The sequence below is a fragment of the Rattus norvegicus genome, chromosome 11 (genome assembly GCF_021556685.1).
Source record: "Rattus norvegicus strain SHRSP/BbbUtx chromosome 11, alternate assembly SHRSP_T2T, whole genome shotgun sequence".
In the NCBI taxonomy this organism is placed as follows: domain Eukaryota; kingdom Metazoa; phylum Chordata; class Mammalia; order Rodentia; family Muridae; genus Rattus; species Rattus norvegicus.
The window spans coordinates 69,967,560-69,984,313 of record NC_141544.1 but is presented as its reverse complement, the minus strand read 5'-3'; the positions used below and the strand labels follow the sequence as shown (position 1 = coordinate 69,984,313).

General features: G+C 43.2%; 1 protein-coding gene across 4 annotated transcripts in view; it reads left to right on the top strand.

Moving 5' to 3' along the window:
- Positions 1–16,754, top strand: part of Cfap44 (cilia and flagella associated protein 44) — an 86,228-nt gene that overhangs the window by 50,579 nt on the left and 18,895 nt on the right. For 2 of the 4 annotated variants that reach the window (XM_087576688.1, NM_001134590.2), the window contains exons 25-28: positions 840–1,017; positions 3,121–3,633; positions 6,878–7,081; positions 11,304–11,496. In XM_087576688.1, the coding sequence (XP_087432814.1) occupies positions 840–1,017; positions 3,121–3,633; positions 6,878–7,081; positions 11,304–11,496 (1,088 nt within the window). Of the gene's footprint in view, positions 1–839; positions 1,018–3,120; positions 3,634–6,877; positions 7,082–11,303; positions 11,615–16,754 lie in introns of all 4 variants that reach the window. The other 2 variants (XR_015632837.1, XR_015632838.1) reach the window with 2 other exon arrangements.

Sequence of the window (16,754 nt, the reverse complement as noted above, 5' to 3'; positions counted from 1 at the left end):
AACTGTTTCTTATATTTTCGGTTCAGGTTTCTAGTTGCCTACATCATGAGGACAGTTTATGGTCTAGGCTCCATTTCTCTGTTATCCACTCCTCCTCTTCCTTTTTACCCCCTGTGAACATTCTCCCCTTTAAAAACATAGTCCTTCCTTTTGGTGCAGATCTACATATGTGAATAATCATTGAGGAATACACGATTCCACGGGCTTCCTCTTAGCAGGGGTCACAGTCTGTGTCCCCGGAGGGCTTTTCTCTGAAAGGAAAGAAAGCTCTGACTTCAGACCAGAAGCATATGCTCACTCCAGCTGGCAGACTTCACGTTCATTGTGGTCGGTTGGAAATTCCCAATTAAAGACCTCACAAAGGATACCCAAAGATGCCTTAGAGCACCCTAAGCGTCCTGTTTCTTTAGACATCAATTCCTGAGATTTGTCTTGGTATGAAGCTACCACTGACTTGTCTCTGTGGAGATGGGAAAGCAGATGCATCCATTGACAGCCTGTCACTGAAGGTTACCAAATACATCCAGGGTTCCATTTCACTCTACGCCTGCGCTCTTGAGGCTCTAATGAGAAGATATTTCCTAGCCACCTCCTGGGGCATTCCAGGTCACAGCTTTTTCTAGTCTTATTTATTGGTGAATATAATTTCACCTTTTTTCCCCGAACTGTATAACTGGCTTCCTAATAGTTTTTCATCCTATCCTCAGCTTCTCTGATGATTCAGCATTGCTTTGTGTACCTCTCAAAAGTTGTTCCCATGGAGTTCTGGTTGGAGGTGACAAGTGTGCCTCTTGAGTCTGTTGTCACCTTCATGTCTATGCTATCTACTTCTCTGATAGTTACAAGAGCAAACCTGATGATGACTATGAAGATCCCAGAGATGTCCAGGCCATCAAAGAAGCCCAGACATTCATGGGAGATTTCAATCTGAAGACAGCCTCGGACTACAAGATTCCCGAGCACATGAGAATCAACGCAGCCAAGAAGGAGGAGGAACTGGGGCTCCTTGACACGATGGTACTTAACACCCAGACTCCATGACCATGAAAAGCATCCTGTTGTTAAGTAGAGTCTTCATGACCTCCCGACCTCCCGTTTATCTCTCTGACCCACACATGTATAGACACAGAAATTTGGAGCTGAAGGCGACTTTTGTAGGAGTCTAGAATATGTCCTTCCCCTTTTATAAATGATGGGACTCGGACCCAGAGAGGGCAAGAGATTGGTCTATCCGTGTTATCAGCTCCTAGCGCAGAACCGCCCCTCAGGTTAATTATATGGCTCCATGCCATTTTATGGGAAAAGTCCTGTACTGTTTCATGGACATGGAACTTCTGAACTGCAATGGAACCCTTGGTAGATTTCTTCTTCTCCCTGCCACACACCACTAAATGGTTGGAATGAATGTCATCGTTTAATCTTTTCTTTATAGAACTTTCATCTTTTGTCAGAAATGAAATACCAACCAACCAACCAACACATTCATCTCTGAGTTTTCTAAACTGTTACCCATCATTCTCAACTCTAAGCCTCATTTTTCTTATTAAATGGCTTTTTTTCCTTCCTTGTCTATTCCTGCATTTCTGACCAATGCTAATTCCTTGGCCGCCCTTTAAATCGTTAGGGGATTGCTTCTTTACACTTAGAGGCTCAGAAAGCATATGGCTACTTTGTTCAAAAGGAGCATTAACTACTTGGATACCTAGTGTGGTTGTATAGACTACACAGTTGTATTGCATTGACAAGGGTCAGTGTCAGTTCTATATCCTGTAGGTAGTATGTCCTGAGAAGTGGAAAAAGTATCCTGAAGAAGATATGTCCTTTTCTTTTTTGCAAAAGGTATTATTTATGCTGGTGTTATAAATGTCTTGGCATGCTAGCTAATATTCATAAATGAAGGATCAATGACCATGACTTTATTCTTCTGGTCACAATCAATATTTCAGATGTCTTACTAGTGACCATTTAGATTATAGATTACTTTTCTAGTTATTTTCACCCAAGGTAAGTTTAATTTACTCATTATATTTCTTTAGTATTACTTATTTCTTATTCACAGACACATATTCTTGTGAATACTTTGCTTGTTTGTTTAATGTGTGAGAATGTTTTACCTGCATGTATGGATGTGCCCCTATGTGCATGCATGGCGTTGCCCACAGAAGCCAGAAGAGGGCATTGGATCCTCTGAAACTGGAGTTATAAATGGTTGTGAGCTGCCATGTGGGTGCTGGGAATCAAACTTGGATCCTCTGTAAGAGCAACTAGGTGGTTCCACACATACCCAGTGCTGACTTTTCATTTTAATTCTTTAAAGACTCATCCTCAAGTAGGTAAACATATTGATCATGTTTTAGTAAATATATAGGTCAGTTTTAGAAGACTACTTGACAAAGTACATTTGGTCTTTTTTAAAAAAACCAAAAACCAACACTATTTCATGTGGAGTGATGCTCGGTCTGGTTCGCAGCCTCATTGTACACAGAGGTGTTGTGCTCTTGGGCACTGGGAGATGCTTCTAGGACAAAGTATATAATGAGCAAGTCATGGGTGTATGCAGTGCCTCGGAGCAGATGTGCTTTGGCTCAAATAAGTAGAGAAGAGAAAAACCGCAGAAAGATGTCATGCTGTGCTCTGTGATACTGATGTTCGGGATGACCACAAAGGTGTAAACAGTAAACAGTGGCAAAAATACAGAAGGAGAACGGGATGACTTATAGTTAGGTCCTATGTGGGCAGGCAAAGGTGAATCTAAAAGCAAACAAACAAACCCCAAATTTCCATCTAGGAAAAGAGCTAGTTAATGCCCAGAGTGACCAGCTAAGCACCAGTCTCCTGAGAGACTTCCATGAAGAGGATGAAGGACAGGAAACCCAAACTTGAGAACAAGCAGAAAGGTCCAATGGGAGAAAGAGAAAGGGGTCAGATCCAGGCTTGCCTCCAGTCTTAATGGGCGGCACCTGAAAGCCAGAGGGAAGCATTAACAGAGTGCTTCGAATGGAGATGCTCGCTTTCCCCTAGCCTTGCTAGCCCAGAGATAAAGGGTGAATATCCGTTCCAGGGTGCCGTCTGTGAGAAGGTTGTGATGTCGCTTCCCACCCTCTCTCTCCCTTGTTCCAGGCCCACGGAAAGAAGCGGTACATGAACAAGTGCATACTTTCCCTTCGAGATCTCAAGTTGGCCGTCATCGAGGAGATCCAGTGCCTGGTACAAGAACTGAAGACCATTCAGTCTTCCATCCCCCCGGCCAAGCACATGACCATCCCCCAAGTCCCGCAGATATATCCAGAAGAAGTCCCAGAAAGGAGATTTCAGTACGACGAGGAAACACTCTTGAGATTTAAGAGGAAGCAGCAGAAGCAGCGGCAGGATGACAAGAGCAGCAACAGCAGCAAGCAGTCAGGATCTGGGGCCTCAACTGGAGGAGGGCTAGGGTTCCTCAAGCTGTCCTCTGGAAAGGAAGGAGACCTGACAACGAGAGACTCCCTGTCTCGGTCGTCCAAGGCATTTGCTTTCCTGGAGCTTCCAAAGGCAACCGAGTTTGAGAAGGCAGAGCCAGGTGACGTGGAGTTGGAGATTATGAAGAGAGATGAGGTTAAACATTTGTACATGCAACAATTTTTGTGCAACAGGGTAAGAGGCAAAGCCGCCCCTTTATGGAAAGCTGAAAGAATGAATAGTGGTCGATTTCAAATTTCTCTGCATTAACCTTTCCCCCAAATGCTGACCCGCTCAGTATTCACTGGTTCTCCCCCTCAGTAGTTCCCTAACTAATCTTTGGGCTTTCTGTAGAATGTTGGAGCTCTGTATCCTTTTTTCTACAGGGAAACACATCAGAAGACACTTGCAACTCAACGAAGTCATGGTAAAGGGAACCAGAGGGACAGTCTTGAGACAATAAATAGGATGTACTTAAAATGGAAGCCTCTGCTTTTCACACTGTCTCTCTGTCTCTGTATCTCTGTCTTTCTGTCTCTCTAGTCTCATTTTGTAGCTCAGGTTGGCCTAAAATTCACTAGGTAGCCTGAACTGGCCTCCTCAAAGTTCAGGATTTCAGGCGTGAACACGCTGGCCCATCCACTCTCCGTTCTTTAGTGTATAGGTGGCTCCAGTAGGAGGAAGTATTTGTGGTGGTGACTGGATTCGGTTCTACTCTATAACTGGAGTGACAGGTGCTGTTATTTCCGGGGAAACAAGGAGCTCCTTCCTCAGCTCCACCCTGCAAAAGTTAACTCCCCAGCCTTCTCCATCATCGCCTTACTCCACCCAGGCCTGTTCTCCTACTAGTCCTGCCTCCTTAGCTCTCTTTTTTTACCACCATTTCATAACGGGAGCTTTTTACCAATTCCTTGTCATTGCAATGACTACCTTTCAGAGCTGGGACCATTCAAAGCACAGACCAGTCCAAGTCCTCTCTGGCATCACCCACACCCACCCTCTCCTTGTTTCTGGACTCCCTCGCCCCTGCGGGCAGCACCTTGTGTCTTACACTTGTCTTGTTGATGTCTCATGTGTGTTAGCCTTGTCTTACCAGGTAGATTTTACCGTCCTTCAGATAAGGGCCATGTCGCTTCACATGTCTCTTCTGTTTCCCTCATATTGTCTAGACATGAGACACATAGTAGATGTTCATTCACAAGCTTTGCTATAATCACATTAATTTATTGATTTTATTAATTTAACAAACATCTGTTGGCTATGCCACATGCAGGGATTTAATAGTACGGAATACAGCAGTGCTCAAGAAAAACACCCACTACCCTCACAAAGCTAGCAAGCTGCCAGCTACAAGAGTCAACGGAACAGGGATAACCCATACAGACCTGCAGACTCCTGTGGGCTGGTGTCACAATGGCTTTTTGAAAAAGAAAATGCCCTCCTGCCTACAGAGAAATTAGGAATAATTCGGCCTCATTGAATACACATAAAGGAAACCCAAATATGCACTCTCTAGCCATACTTACTTAAAAGCTTGGGTCTTTTCCTTGGGTTGACTTCTGAATTTTTAGCACTCTAAAATTCTCTAGCAATTTGACCACCACAAACCCACAGACATCTTTCTGTCCATTATTCTCTATCAGGGGGTGTCACACACACCAAGCTTTTGATGGTCAAGAATTGCTGTGACGTAGAATCCAACAAATTACATTCAATGGTTTTCCGCTCCCCACTGCACAAGTTTCCTTGAGGTCATCAATAGTCATGGTTCCCTCTTAGGCTTTTCATCAACGCTGCCATGAGTAGGTAGAGCTGTGCCCAATCAGAGTACTCATGACGATATACAGCTCCTTGGCCATAGTGGAATAAGGTCCAGACCAGGAGTCAGGACTTGGATTGTGGAGTTGGGACTTGGATTTCTGTTTCCCCTTTCTATTAAGGTAGCCTTGATTACAGGGCAATCACCTTTAACCTCATTTCTTCATTTCAAAAATGTGATAATTAAATAGTTTCTTGTGACTCTATTATTATATTTGCCTATGTAAAACATTTTTCATTCTTTTTCAATTTTTATTCCCCTCTCATATATTACATTCTCACCAGTTTCCCCTCTCTTCACTCCTCTCAGCCTTCCTCCATCCCTTCTTCCCCAGATCAACTCCTCTTCTGTTTCCCTTCAAAAGAACAGATATTATCCTCCCAGGGATACCCACCAAACATTGCCTAACAAGATACAATGGGACTGGGCACAAACTCTCCTATCATTGCTGGATGAGGCAACCCAGTAGGAAGAAAAGGGTCCTAAGTACAGGCAAAAGAGTCAGAGCCACCCTCTACTCCCACTGTTGGGAGTCCCACAAGAACACCAACTATACAACCATGAGGTATATGCAAAGGCTCTTGCTCAGACCCATACTGGGTCAATGTTTGTCACTACGGTTCCTGTGAGCTCCCATGAGCCCTGCTTTGTTGATTCTGTAGGCTGTGTTCTCACGGTATACTTGACCCCTTTGACTCCTAAAGTCTCACCCCATCCCCCACTTACCACCCCTGATCCTGCCTTCTTCAGGGTTCCCTTGTGTTTTGGTTAGGGTTTCCATTGCTGTGAAGAGACACCATGACCAAGGCAACTCTTATAAAGGAAAACATTTAATTGGGGCTGGCTTACAGTGTCATACATTTAGTCCATTATCCTTATGATGGGAGTATGGCAGTCCATTATCCTTATGATGGGAGTATGGCAGCCTACAGGCCGACATAGTGCTGGAGAAGGATCTGAGAGGCTACATCTTGATCTGTAGGCAACTCTAATTCCACACTGGATGAAGCTTGAGCATAGAGACCTAAAATCCCATTCCCACATCCTCCAACAAGGCCACACTCCTAGTAGTGCCACTCCCCATGGGCCAGGCATTCAAACACATGAGTCTATGGGGACCAAACCTATTCAAACCACCACACCCTGGCTCTGCCTAGAGGCTGTGGGTCTCTCCATCTGTTCCCATTGTTCATCTATTGCTGGATGATACCCCTCTGATGACAACTGGGCTAGGCACCTGTCTACATTTTCAATTCTTTTAAATAAAGGAGTTAAGAGTAATGTTTATTTAGACTTACTGTGAGAAAGCTTTAAAAGTCGGTTAGATTTTATATATATATGTATGTATATATATGTATATATATATATGTATGAGATGTCACTGAACAATGGCTTAATCAATAGTGATAAAGTAACTTTAAGGACTGTATTATAGAATTTCCATCACTAAACTATGCAAATTTAGTGCCACTAATAAGTGAGTTTATTTGAACACATAATTATATCTCTACTCAAAATATATGATGAGAAATATTTTAGATATAGTAATACTGTTGGAGAGTTTGAAAAAGAACATTTTCTTTTTAACTTCCATATCCTCGAATCTCTCTTCTACCTCAGATCAAAGAGCTGACTGTCACTTTCGATGCAGAACTTCATCTTCTAAGACATCAGAAACTGAAGCTGGACACTCAGATGAAATTATCTGACCTACACCACGTCACGCTATTTCAAGAAATGCTTCTCCTCAAGAATTTTGAGAAACAGGAAAATATTCTTCAAGAGCGAGTTAACTCCTTAGACCGAGAGGAGCAAGACATGCAAGTAAGGACAGCTGGGTCCCGGCTGGCTGCTCTCCTTGGGTCAGGGAAGATCAATTTGATTCCCCAGAACCAATGGAAAGAGCTCGGCACAACAGCCCATGTCTGCAATCCACATCCAGGAGGCAGAAAATGGAGGGTCTGCGGCTCTTACTGGTCAGCCAGTGTAGCCGAGCTGGAAGCTTCAGGTTCAGTTGAGACATGGTGTCTCGGGGAAACAAGACAGAGAAGGCCAGCAAGGTAGCTCAGTGGATAAAGGTTCTTGCCAACAAGACTGACGACCTGAGTTCAGCTCTTCAGTCCATTCACTAGACCAGTGGTTCTCAACCTTCCCAATGCTGCAACCCTTTGATAACAGCTCCTCATGTTGTGGTGACCTCCCAACTATAAAATTATTTTTGCTGCTACTTCATAACTATAATTTTGCCACTGTTAGGAATTGTATTGGAAATATTTTTGGAGATAGAGGTGACCCACAGGTTGAGAACCACTGTAGTAGATGGAGCAAGGCAACTCTCAAAACTTGTCTTCTTGACCATGCATGCCACACAGGCGTACACACACATGCACGCATGCACGTGCACACACTCACACGCACACACACACACATGCACGCATGCACGTGCACACACTCACATGCACACACACATGCACGCATGCACGTGCACACACTCACATGCACACACACACATGCACGCATGCATGCGCACACACTCACATGCACACACACATGCACGCATGCACGCATGCACGTGCACACACTCACACGCACACACACACACATGCACGCATGCACGTGCACACACTCACATGCACACACACACGCACACACACACACGCACACACACATGTACACACTCACATGCACACACACACATGCACGCATGCACGTGCACACACACACACGCACACACACACACACGCACACACACACACACGCACACACACACATGCACGCATGCACGTGCACACACTCACACGCACACACACACACACACACACATGAGAGACATTTAAAAATAATAAAGTAGAAAATGATTAAGGAAGACACAATAGGGAGTTGAGGATTTAGCTCAGTGGTAGAGCACTTGCCTAGCAAGCACAAGGCCCTGGGTTCGGTCCCCAGCTCCAAAAAAAAGGAAAAAAAAAGAAAGGAAGACACAATATTGATCTCTGACTTCTGCATATTTGTGAACACATGTACCCCTGCAGACATATGAACATAAACTCACACAAAATCTAGGAACTACTATGAGATAAAACCGTATCTGTCTTTGTATTACTAGTTTAATTTGGTTAATGTAATTATCTCCTGTTGCAACCATTCTTCCGCAAATGATATAGTTTTGTAAGAACATTTCTATTTGTTGACAATTTCACATACTCATATAACAATGTATCTTTACCATTTCCACCCATCAGCTCCTTCCTTCCAGTCCCCAGCCCCTCCCAACTAATCATATTCTTCTTCCTCTCCCTCCTCCCCCTCCTCCTCCTCCTCCCCCTCATCCCGTCAGAGAATGGACAGCCTACCAATAACCACACCCAAAGAAAAATTACTCTGTCTCCCTCAGCATCCTTCCATTTCACATAATTTCTTTCCTAGAATGTCCCTAGAATTGGGAAATCATAGGCACATCCTCATTCAAGATAGAATGTTGACTGCTTTGATTTTGCCCAGGTCTTATGCAAGTAACCATAGCTGCTGTGAAGCCATGACTGTAATGACCATGCCATGTCTAACAGACAGCATTTCACAGCACTCCTCTGATGTTCTGAGACTTATAGTCCTTATCCTCTCTTCTGCGTTATCTCCTAAACCTTGGGGCAGGAGTGGTATAGATGTCCCATTTAGGTCCTCAACTATCACCCATTCTTAGACTTTTGATCAGCTGTAAGTCTCTGCATTAATAGCTGCCCACCTCAAAAGTAAGCTTCCCTCTGACCAAGGTAGAGAACAGATTACATTCTATGAATACAATCGTAGATGTTTAGAAGTCAATTTGACAATTTGCCCATTTAGTGAAACAACAGTAATAGGGTCCTCTTAGGGTCCATACTCACCCCAGTTTTTGCCCAGGTTCATAATGCCCAGGACGAATTCTTTCCTGTGGAACAGACCTCAACTCTGATCAGAAAGCAGGAAGACACACATGTAGTGTCATGTCAGTATTGCACAGCTGGCACATACGGCCTCGAAGGATGATATTATAACATGCTATTATAGCATGTTGAGTAAGGCTGTCGATGATCTGTTTCTCCCAGTGGCTGGCAAAACCCCTCCAGCACTTGAAAAAGTGAGGAACAGAGAAGAAGTTCGGAGGTCAGTCGCGGCTTGGTTTTATACAACCAAAATTTGTGGTGGCTTTGGCAATAGGGTCCTACCATATGCTTAAAGGGCCAGCTAAAAGTAACAGCAGTGGCCTGTTTTGTTTTGGGACTGTCTGGGGCCTTCCTGGCCAATAACTCACAGGGATGCCCCATATCTGGCATGGGTGTTCAGGCCTTAGGTTGATGGTCTGATCTATTTGGTGTTAACTTTTGGGCAAGGTGAAAGATAAGAACTTAATTTCATTTTTATGCATGTTGATATATATACATATGTGTGCGTGTGTGTGTGTGTGTGTGTGTCCAGCACCATTTGCTGCTGCTGATTCTGGCATTTTTGTCAAAATAAGGTGGCTATAATTATGTGGCCTTGTATCTGGTCTTCTATTCTGTTCTGTTGATCTATGTGCCAAATTGTTTGGCAGTGCTGAGCTGTGTTGTTGTTTCAGGTTTGTTTTTGTTGTTTTGTTTTTTTCTGTGACTCTAACTTGACACATGGCATGGTGATCCCTCCAGCAGAATTATTTTTGCGTACAATTGCTCTGGCTGTCAGGATATTTCCTACTTCCTGTGTTTTTTTTTTAAAGATTTCTATTCTATTTATTTAAAGATTTCAATGAAGGATGTCATTGGAGTTTTGTTTAGGATTGCATTGATCTGTAGATTGCTTTGGGGGAGTAAGAACAAGGACTGTTGTCTGCCTTGAAGAGAAAGAAAGATCTGTCTGGGTAATACAGCCGGGAAGAGTTAGGGTCTACGGACATCAGAGTTTGTTAAACCCCTAGAAGATTATAATCACGATGGGTGGGAATACGGTAAAGAATACACAGCAATCCTCATACCTAACTGAGCAGCACACAAACAGAACAGGGTGAGGGCGTTGTAGGAAAATAGGCCCTCATATCATCTAAGAATCGCAAGTCTCAGGAAGTGAAACCCCGCCTACCAGGCTGGTCTGTGCTCTTTGGGTGGGGGTGGGGCAGGGGGCGGATAATAAAAGATCAAAAGAGGAAGAAAGAAGGTGCGAGAGGGTTAAAGTGGCACTGAGCATAAATGGGGGTGAGGGGCGAGGGGGATAAAAGTGTAAAGGAGAGAGAGGAGTGGGCACAGAGTTGAATTACTGGCTACAGCCTCCTCTCCCTTGGCCTCCACTCCCTTCCGGGGCCTCCAGATGCCTGTCAGAGCCCTGGGTGTGCTGCTTGCTTTATTCCCAGGTGATTCTTCAGGGAGGGGTCAGGTTTGAAATGCATCACTCTGCGCAGTCCTTTTTGAGGTTCATGTCTGGTCACAGATACTGACCCGGTCAGTGGGCAGTCCTTCATGGCTTGAGTTGGAGATGTTGCTCAGGCTCCTGGGATGGACGTTCAGAAATCCAGCTATGAATGCTGGCCCTGTGCCATGTTAGCGCACTGCTTCAAACCCGTGACTATGTTTCTCTGTAGGTGCCATCTTATCTGTCAGTAAAAATTCTAATCCGGCTGGCTGGTGGTGGCACACACCTTTAGTCCCTGCACTAAGGAGGCAGAGACAGTCGGATCTGTGTGAGTTCAAGACCAGCCTGGTCTACCGAGCAAGTTTCAGGACACCCAGGGCTACACAGAGAAACCCTGACTCAAACAACAAACGATCAAACAAACAATCAAACCAAAATTCCAATTTGTTTAATTTGGTTTTTTTTTTTTTTGACAAAACATTTCAAAGATATTGAACTTGAGTGATATTTTTAAAGAATGTAAATTTAGTCAAATAAACAGTTCTAGAAACATCAGAAATAGATTTCTATTAAGAAGCTCAGAAATATCTGTTAGACTCTAGCTTTGCATTGAAACAGGCATTGCACTCTGCAGCCAGAACGTTAGACACATTACATATGTTATGTTCTTCCCGCCCTCCCTTAGTGGAAAATAAACGAAACTCTCAAAGAGATGGAAGAGAAAAAGAATGAAATCAACAAACTCCAGGAGCAGGAAAAGTCGCTCTACTCTGGCTTCCAGTCGGCCCTCGGAGAAAACAATAAATTTGCAAACTTCCTCATGAAGGTCCTGAAGAAGAAGATTAAGCGGGCGAAAAAGAAGGAAGTTGAAGAAGCGGGTTTGTGTTCCTCCCTCACTTGCTACGCCATTTCTTCTCATCAGCACTAGAGAGAGAGAGAAACTGAGCTGTCTGTCTGTCTGGTGCAGTTCTCACGCACAGGCAATGTAGAAGTACGGTAGGGATTAAAGAGCAGGGGCTGTAATCTGATAGGGTGCGCTTGAAAAGCCAGAGTGTGAGTTCACTTGTATGGCGAGTGCACGCGTGTGTGAGCATAGATGTGTGTACTAAAGTGTGCATGTGTGGTGCATGCATGTGTGTGCATGAGTGTGTACATGTGTGAGCATGTATATATGGGTAGTTGAGTGTGTGGTTTGTGATGGATACATGTTCATATATATATATATGTATATATGTGTGTGTATGTCTGTATGTGTATGTATGCCTCTGTGCTTTATGTGTGTATGTGTGTATATGTGCCTATGGGTGTGTGTGTATATGTGTGGTATGAATTAATATAGGAGAGTTTAGATGAAGTGCCTGTCTTCAACTTTTGTACGTGTTTAAGTACGATTGGTAAGCTTAGCCTGCTGTCTTGGTATTGAGTTCTGAGAGTCCCCTGTATTCTGGGACTAGTCCTTTGTATGCTGCGTGGTTCACAACTATTTTTTCCCCATCTGTGAATTTGCACCCGCAGCATTTGTTGAGGAGGTTGTCTCGGTCCTTTGAAAGCTTTTGTTTGACCTTTTGAATCACAGTTGTCTGGGTCTATGTGCATGGATCTCACTCCGGGTTTTCTATTTTGTTCTATTTTCTTTATTATTGTGGCTGCATAGTAAGTACTGGAACCAAGTAGACCAGTTTCTCCCACTCGAGTCTTCTTTCTCAAAATGGCTTTAGCTGTTCTAGCTCCTTAATATTTCCATATTTTAGAATAATGTTGTTTATATCTACAAAGAAATCTTGTTGGCCACTTTACCACATTTGTGTTAAACCTATTTGTTAGTTTGGCTCTGCATGTCTTGGGACAGACCTTACATGCTTGTCAATTAATTAGCACGCTATATTTCAACACGCAACTCATGCCCCTGTTTTGTTAGATTTATGCCTGTATAGTTTCCTGATTTGAGCGACTGTATGTGGGATCATACTTTTGCTCTTGGTGTTGTCAAGCTTATTGCTAGCATACAGAATCATGATTGGTTTTCTATACCTGCTTGCGTCATGCTCTGTGGACTTGCTTCTTCTAGAAGGTTTGGGTAGATTCTTTGGAAATTTCTGGTAGGAATTTCATCTGCAAACGTGAGCCATTCTACTTCTAGTCTGTATCCATATTGCCTAAGTTTTCCCTCTGTGCCTCAAACATCCAGGGTTACACTGAGAAGGAGGGGAAGACTGAAGTCCTTGATTGTTTATAGCTTTAGAGGGAAAGCTTCCAGTCTTGTCAGTAAGTGTCTTGTTACCCTCAGGAGTAGGTAAATGAGCTTCCTCCATTTTGTGAACTCTCATCATGAATGCATGTTGGATTCTGTCAGATGTTTTCCTGCAATGGTTGATGGTATGTGGCTTCCCCTCCTCCAACCTTTTGCCAATTAACATGGCAGAGTTCATCCACTGATAATTAAACACGACTTCTCCCTTGAAATGAACCATCACTGGTAGAGTATAATATTATTTTATGTACTGCTCAATTTTATTTGCTAAGCTTTTAAGGAGGCCTTTAGCCTGCATTTGTATAGTATGTTCATAGTTTGTGTCCCTCAAGGGCTCTCATGTTTAAAGCTTCTTAGCATCAAGATACTTAGATGAGTGGGGTCAACAGTTCTCACCCAAGTTGGTTCATACAAAGATGAAATAGACTGTTACAACATAGCAAGATTACCTGCTCCTCGGGACTCTCTTGCTTCAGTCATATAATCCCTCTCCCGTGTGCTTCCATTGTGACACCGTCCACTGGAAGCCCTTCATCAGTAGCCAACGCATGGCATTGCTGGTCTTGGATATCTAACTTCCAAATGAATAAACTCTACAGCACACTTTTCTTTATACAGTGTTCAGCCTTAGGTGTTTTGTTATAACAATGGAATATGTGCTAATATAATGTTCATGTGGGCCACTGGTCAGTAGTTTACTCTCCCTCCCTCCCTTTTTCCCAGTCTTCCTGTCACACCCTCTCTCCATCCCTCCTTTTTTCTTCCTTTTCTTCATCTCTCTCTTTAACCTTTTCTCTCCATTTTCTCTTTGTCAAATTTAAATATGAGGCTGATGCCAGTCTCCTACTGTGATTGGGGAAATCAGAGTTCTTTCTCAGGGCTCTTAGTCTCATTAATAAAGATTAATAAAGGAATTTAGTTAAAGATTTAGAAGGGAATTTGTGGACAGGTTTTTTTTTTTTGAAACAACAGGACAAGAAAGCTTTAACTCTTAGTAGTTTCCAGAAGGAGGGAGACCAGAATGGAAAAAAGCCTTATAGCTTATAGCAGGCATGTTCAGTACTGGAGGTCTACATGCAGCCACACAGCAGACTGCATGCAGGAGGAGGACAGGAGAGAGAGAGGGGGAAAGAGAGGGAAAGAGAGAGAAAGAGAGAGAGAGAGAGAGAGAGAGAGAGAGAGAGAGAGACAGAGACAGAGAGACAGAGAGACAGAGAGACAGAGAGACAGAGAGACAGACAGAGACAGAGAGAGAGACAGAGACACAGAGAGACACAGAGAGACAGACAGAGAGACACAGAGAGACAGACAGAGAGAGTGCCTGGAGTGTCTAGGAAATCATGGCCAAGCTTTGGCTAGTACCTAAAAGAAAAAGAAAAGAAAACGGAAAAAGTTAAAGCAGGCAAGTCACGTTGCTACCTAATGGGAACCCTGCAAACAAATTTCTGGAGTGGAAGGTACTTTACCTCATTAAGGGGATAATTATTTCTTCCGTCTCCTTAGCATGGACATAGGTAAATCAGTTTTCCAAAGTAGATGGATGGATTCTTGGCCAGGTGATTGGCAGACTCCATAGTGTATAATGTTCTAATCTTTGGAGCAAATCAGAAATCTCTCTCTCTCTCTCTCTCTCTCTCTCTCTCTCTCTCTCTCTCTCTCTCTCTCTCTCTCTCTCCTCCACCCCCAGGGCAAGATGTACTCCATTGTTTTGACTGAAATAATTTTCTGCTAATGAACCCCAACAGAGTCCTTATGTCTATCCCCAGTGGTCTCCAAGATTATTGCAACTTTTCCCTCAAGAGTAGAGATCCTAAAATCACATAGGAGATGGACTGAAATTGAGGAGTGTGGTGATACATTCTTATAAAAATATCTCTTTACCTCCAAAAGACTGAACTTCTGCCAGAGCTCACAGCAAACTTAATGCTGTGGGAATCACTTAAGGCTACACACTAAGCCTGTGTCCTATTAAGACTCAGCCTGTCTAACTTGCCTTTAAGAGAACACTATAACTAATCTCACTTGGATCCTTGGGTCTCTCATGCAACCAGTTTTTACAACCTAATCCTATGCATACTTCAATCTATTTATATGCGCTCTTCCATGTACCTGCCTGAGTAACGCGTCTCTGGGTGTGCCTGTAGGAGGAAGCATTTGCTGAAAGCAGCCTCCAGGTTGGAAGCAATAACTGTCTGCCATAAATGTGGGAAGGAGCACGAAGACAGATTGATTATGTCTGTTTGCAGCGTAGTGGGCTTTTCTGAGTCAGTTGGGGTTTCTTCCCTTATGAAAACACTTAAATATTTCTGTGAAGAGTTTAGTCTCTTTTTCCCACACCATGTTTTCTGTGCTATTTATTAAATTCAGAGTGAAGCCCTTCATTAAAGATACAAGCACTAGGTCATGAATTTTCTCTTTCCCTCTCACACACAGACACGCTCGCATGCACACACACGCACGCACAGACAGACGTACCAGGCAACAGACTATAGACAAGCCAGAAAACATAGACAGCAGAAAGAAGGAAGACATGGGGAGAGAAGTGGAGAACTCAAATTCGGGCTCACTATTGGTCAGACACTCTAAGCCGAAGTACTTTGCTTTCGCTCCTGAATGAGACATCAGCACATGTTGCTGTCTCTGGGGTTATCTTTAATATAACCCATTTCCATCAAGAAAACACAGATGTCCAATTCCACAAGTGTTTACCAAAATAGATTAGTGCCTGGACTGGAATGTCAGCTATACCCTCAGATATGGCTTCCGGACAGGGGTCTTATCCAAGGGAAGAGAGATAACTAGAAACCAGACCAGGATCCAGAATGTTTTCTGATATCACTGGCCTTTGGCTGGGACAGAGTCACAGACATTTCCAGCTTCTGGCTAAGGGCAGGAGTGGAGATCTCTAACCCTGAACTGCCCAGCCCACTTCAATCTCTGGTTCTCACCAAGGAACTCTTCTCATTAGGAAGTCTTTTCCCATCTTTGATTTTTCTAGACGATACTAAATCTTCTCTCAACATTTAGTAGAATTTCCCTGGGAAGTTATTAGAAACTGAAGACTTGGTGGTGAGGGGTTAAATCACAAAGTAAAATTTGTTAATAGTTCCAGTGATATTCAGTCATCTGTTTTCTATTAGATGAGTTTGAGTAGCGAGTTCAGTTTTCTTAAGGAATCAGCCTCCTTTTCCAGCAAAGTTTATGAATGTAAAACTATGTTTCCTTGTTGTCATTTTGTAACTGTGGGAGTGTTCATATACCTAGCACATGTCAGTATAATTATTAACACGTGGTAATTATTCAAAGTGATGTGCTTCATTGAACTACTCATGTGATACTGGGTGACGGTCCTCCTACCCCTCCACTGCCCTCTTCCTTCTCCCTAAGGCCTTTCCCAGTTCTCAACAATCCTACTCACGGGACTGCTTTCCTTTTCTCTTCCAATTTCTCATTCGTAACAGAAAACATGTGACACTTGCTCTGTGTCTGACTCCATCGTGTATAAATATCCTCCTTTCTTTATCTGTTCCTCTGTTGACAGGCCGATTCCCTATTTTGGCAGTAGTAAATGGTGGAACAACAATCACAAATGCACAGTATCGCTGCATGAGGGTCTCACTTCCTTTGTGCGTATACCCAGGAGTGGAATACTGGGTCGCACGGCAGGTTTTGAGGAAAGTTCATACAGTTTCCCCCCAAAGTTGCCATGCTGTACATCCCTGTGAACAATGTATATTGTGCATAGTGTGTATAATGTATTCAGTGCATTCCTTTATCACCAAGTCTTCACTATTTATATATATTAAAATGCATATATAATGTACACATATAATATATGTATATATCTTACTCCAATAAAATGACCAATATATATGTAAATATATT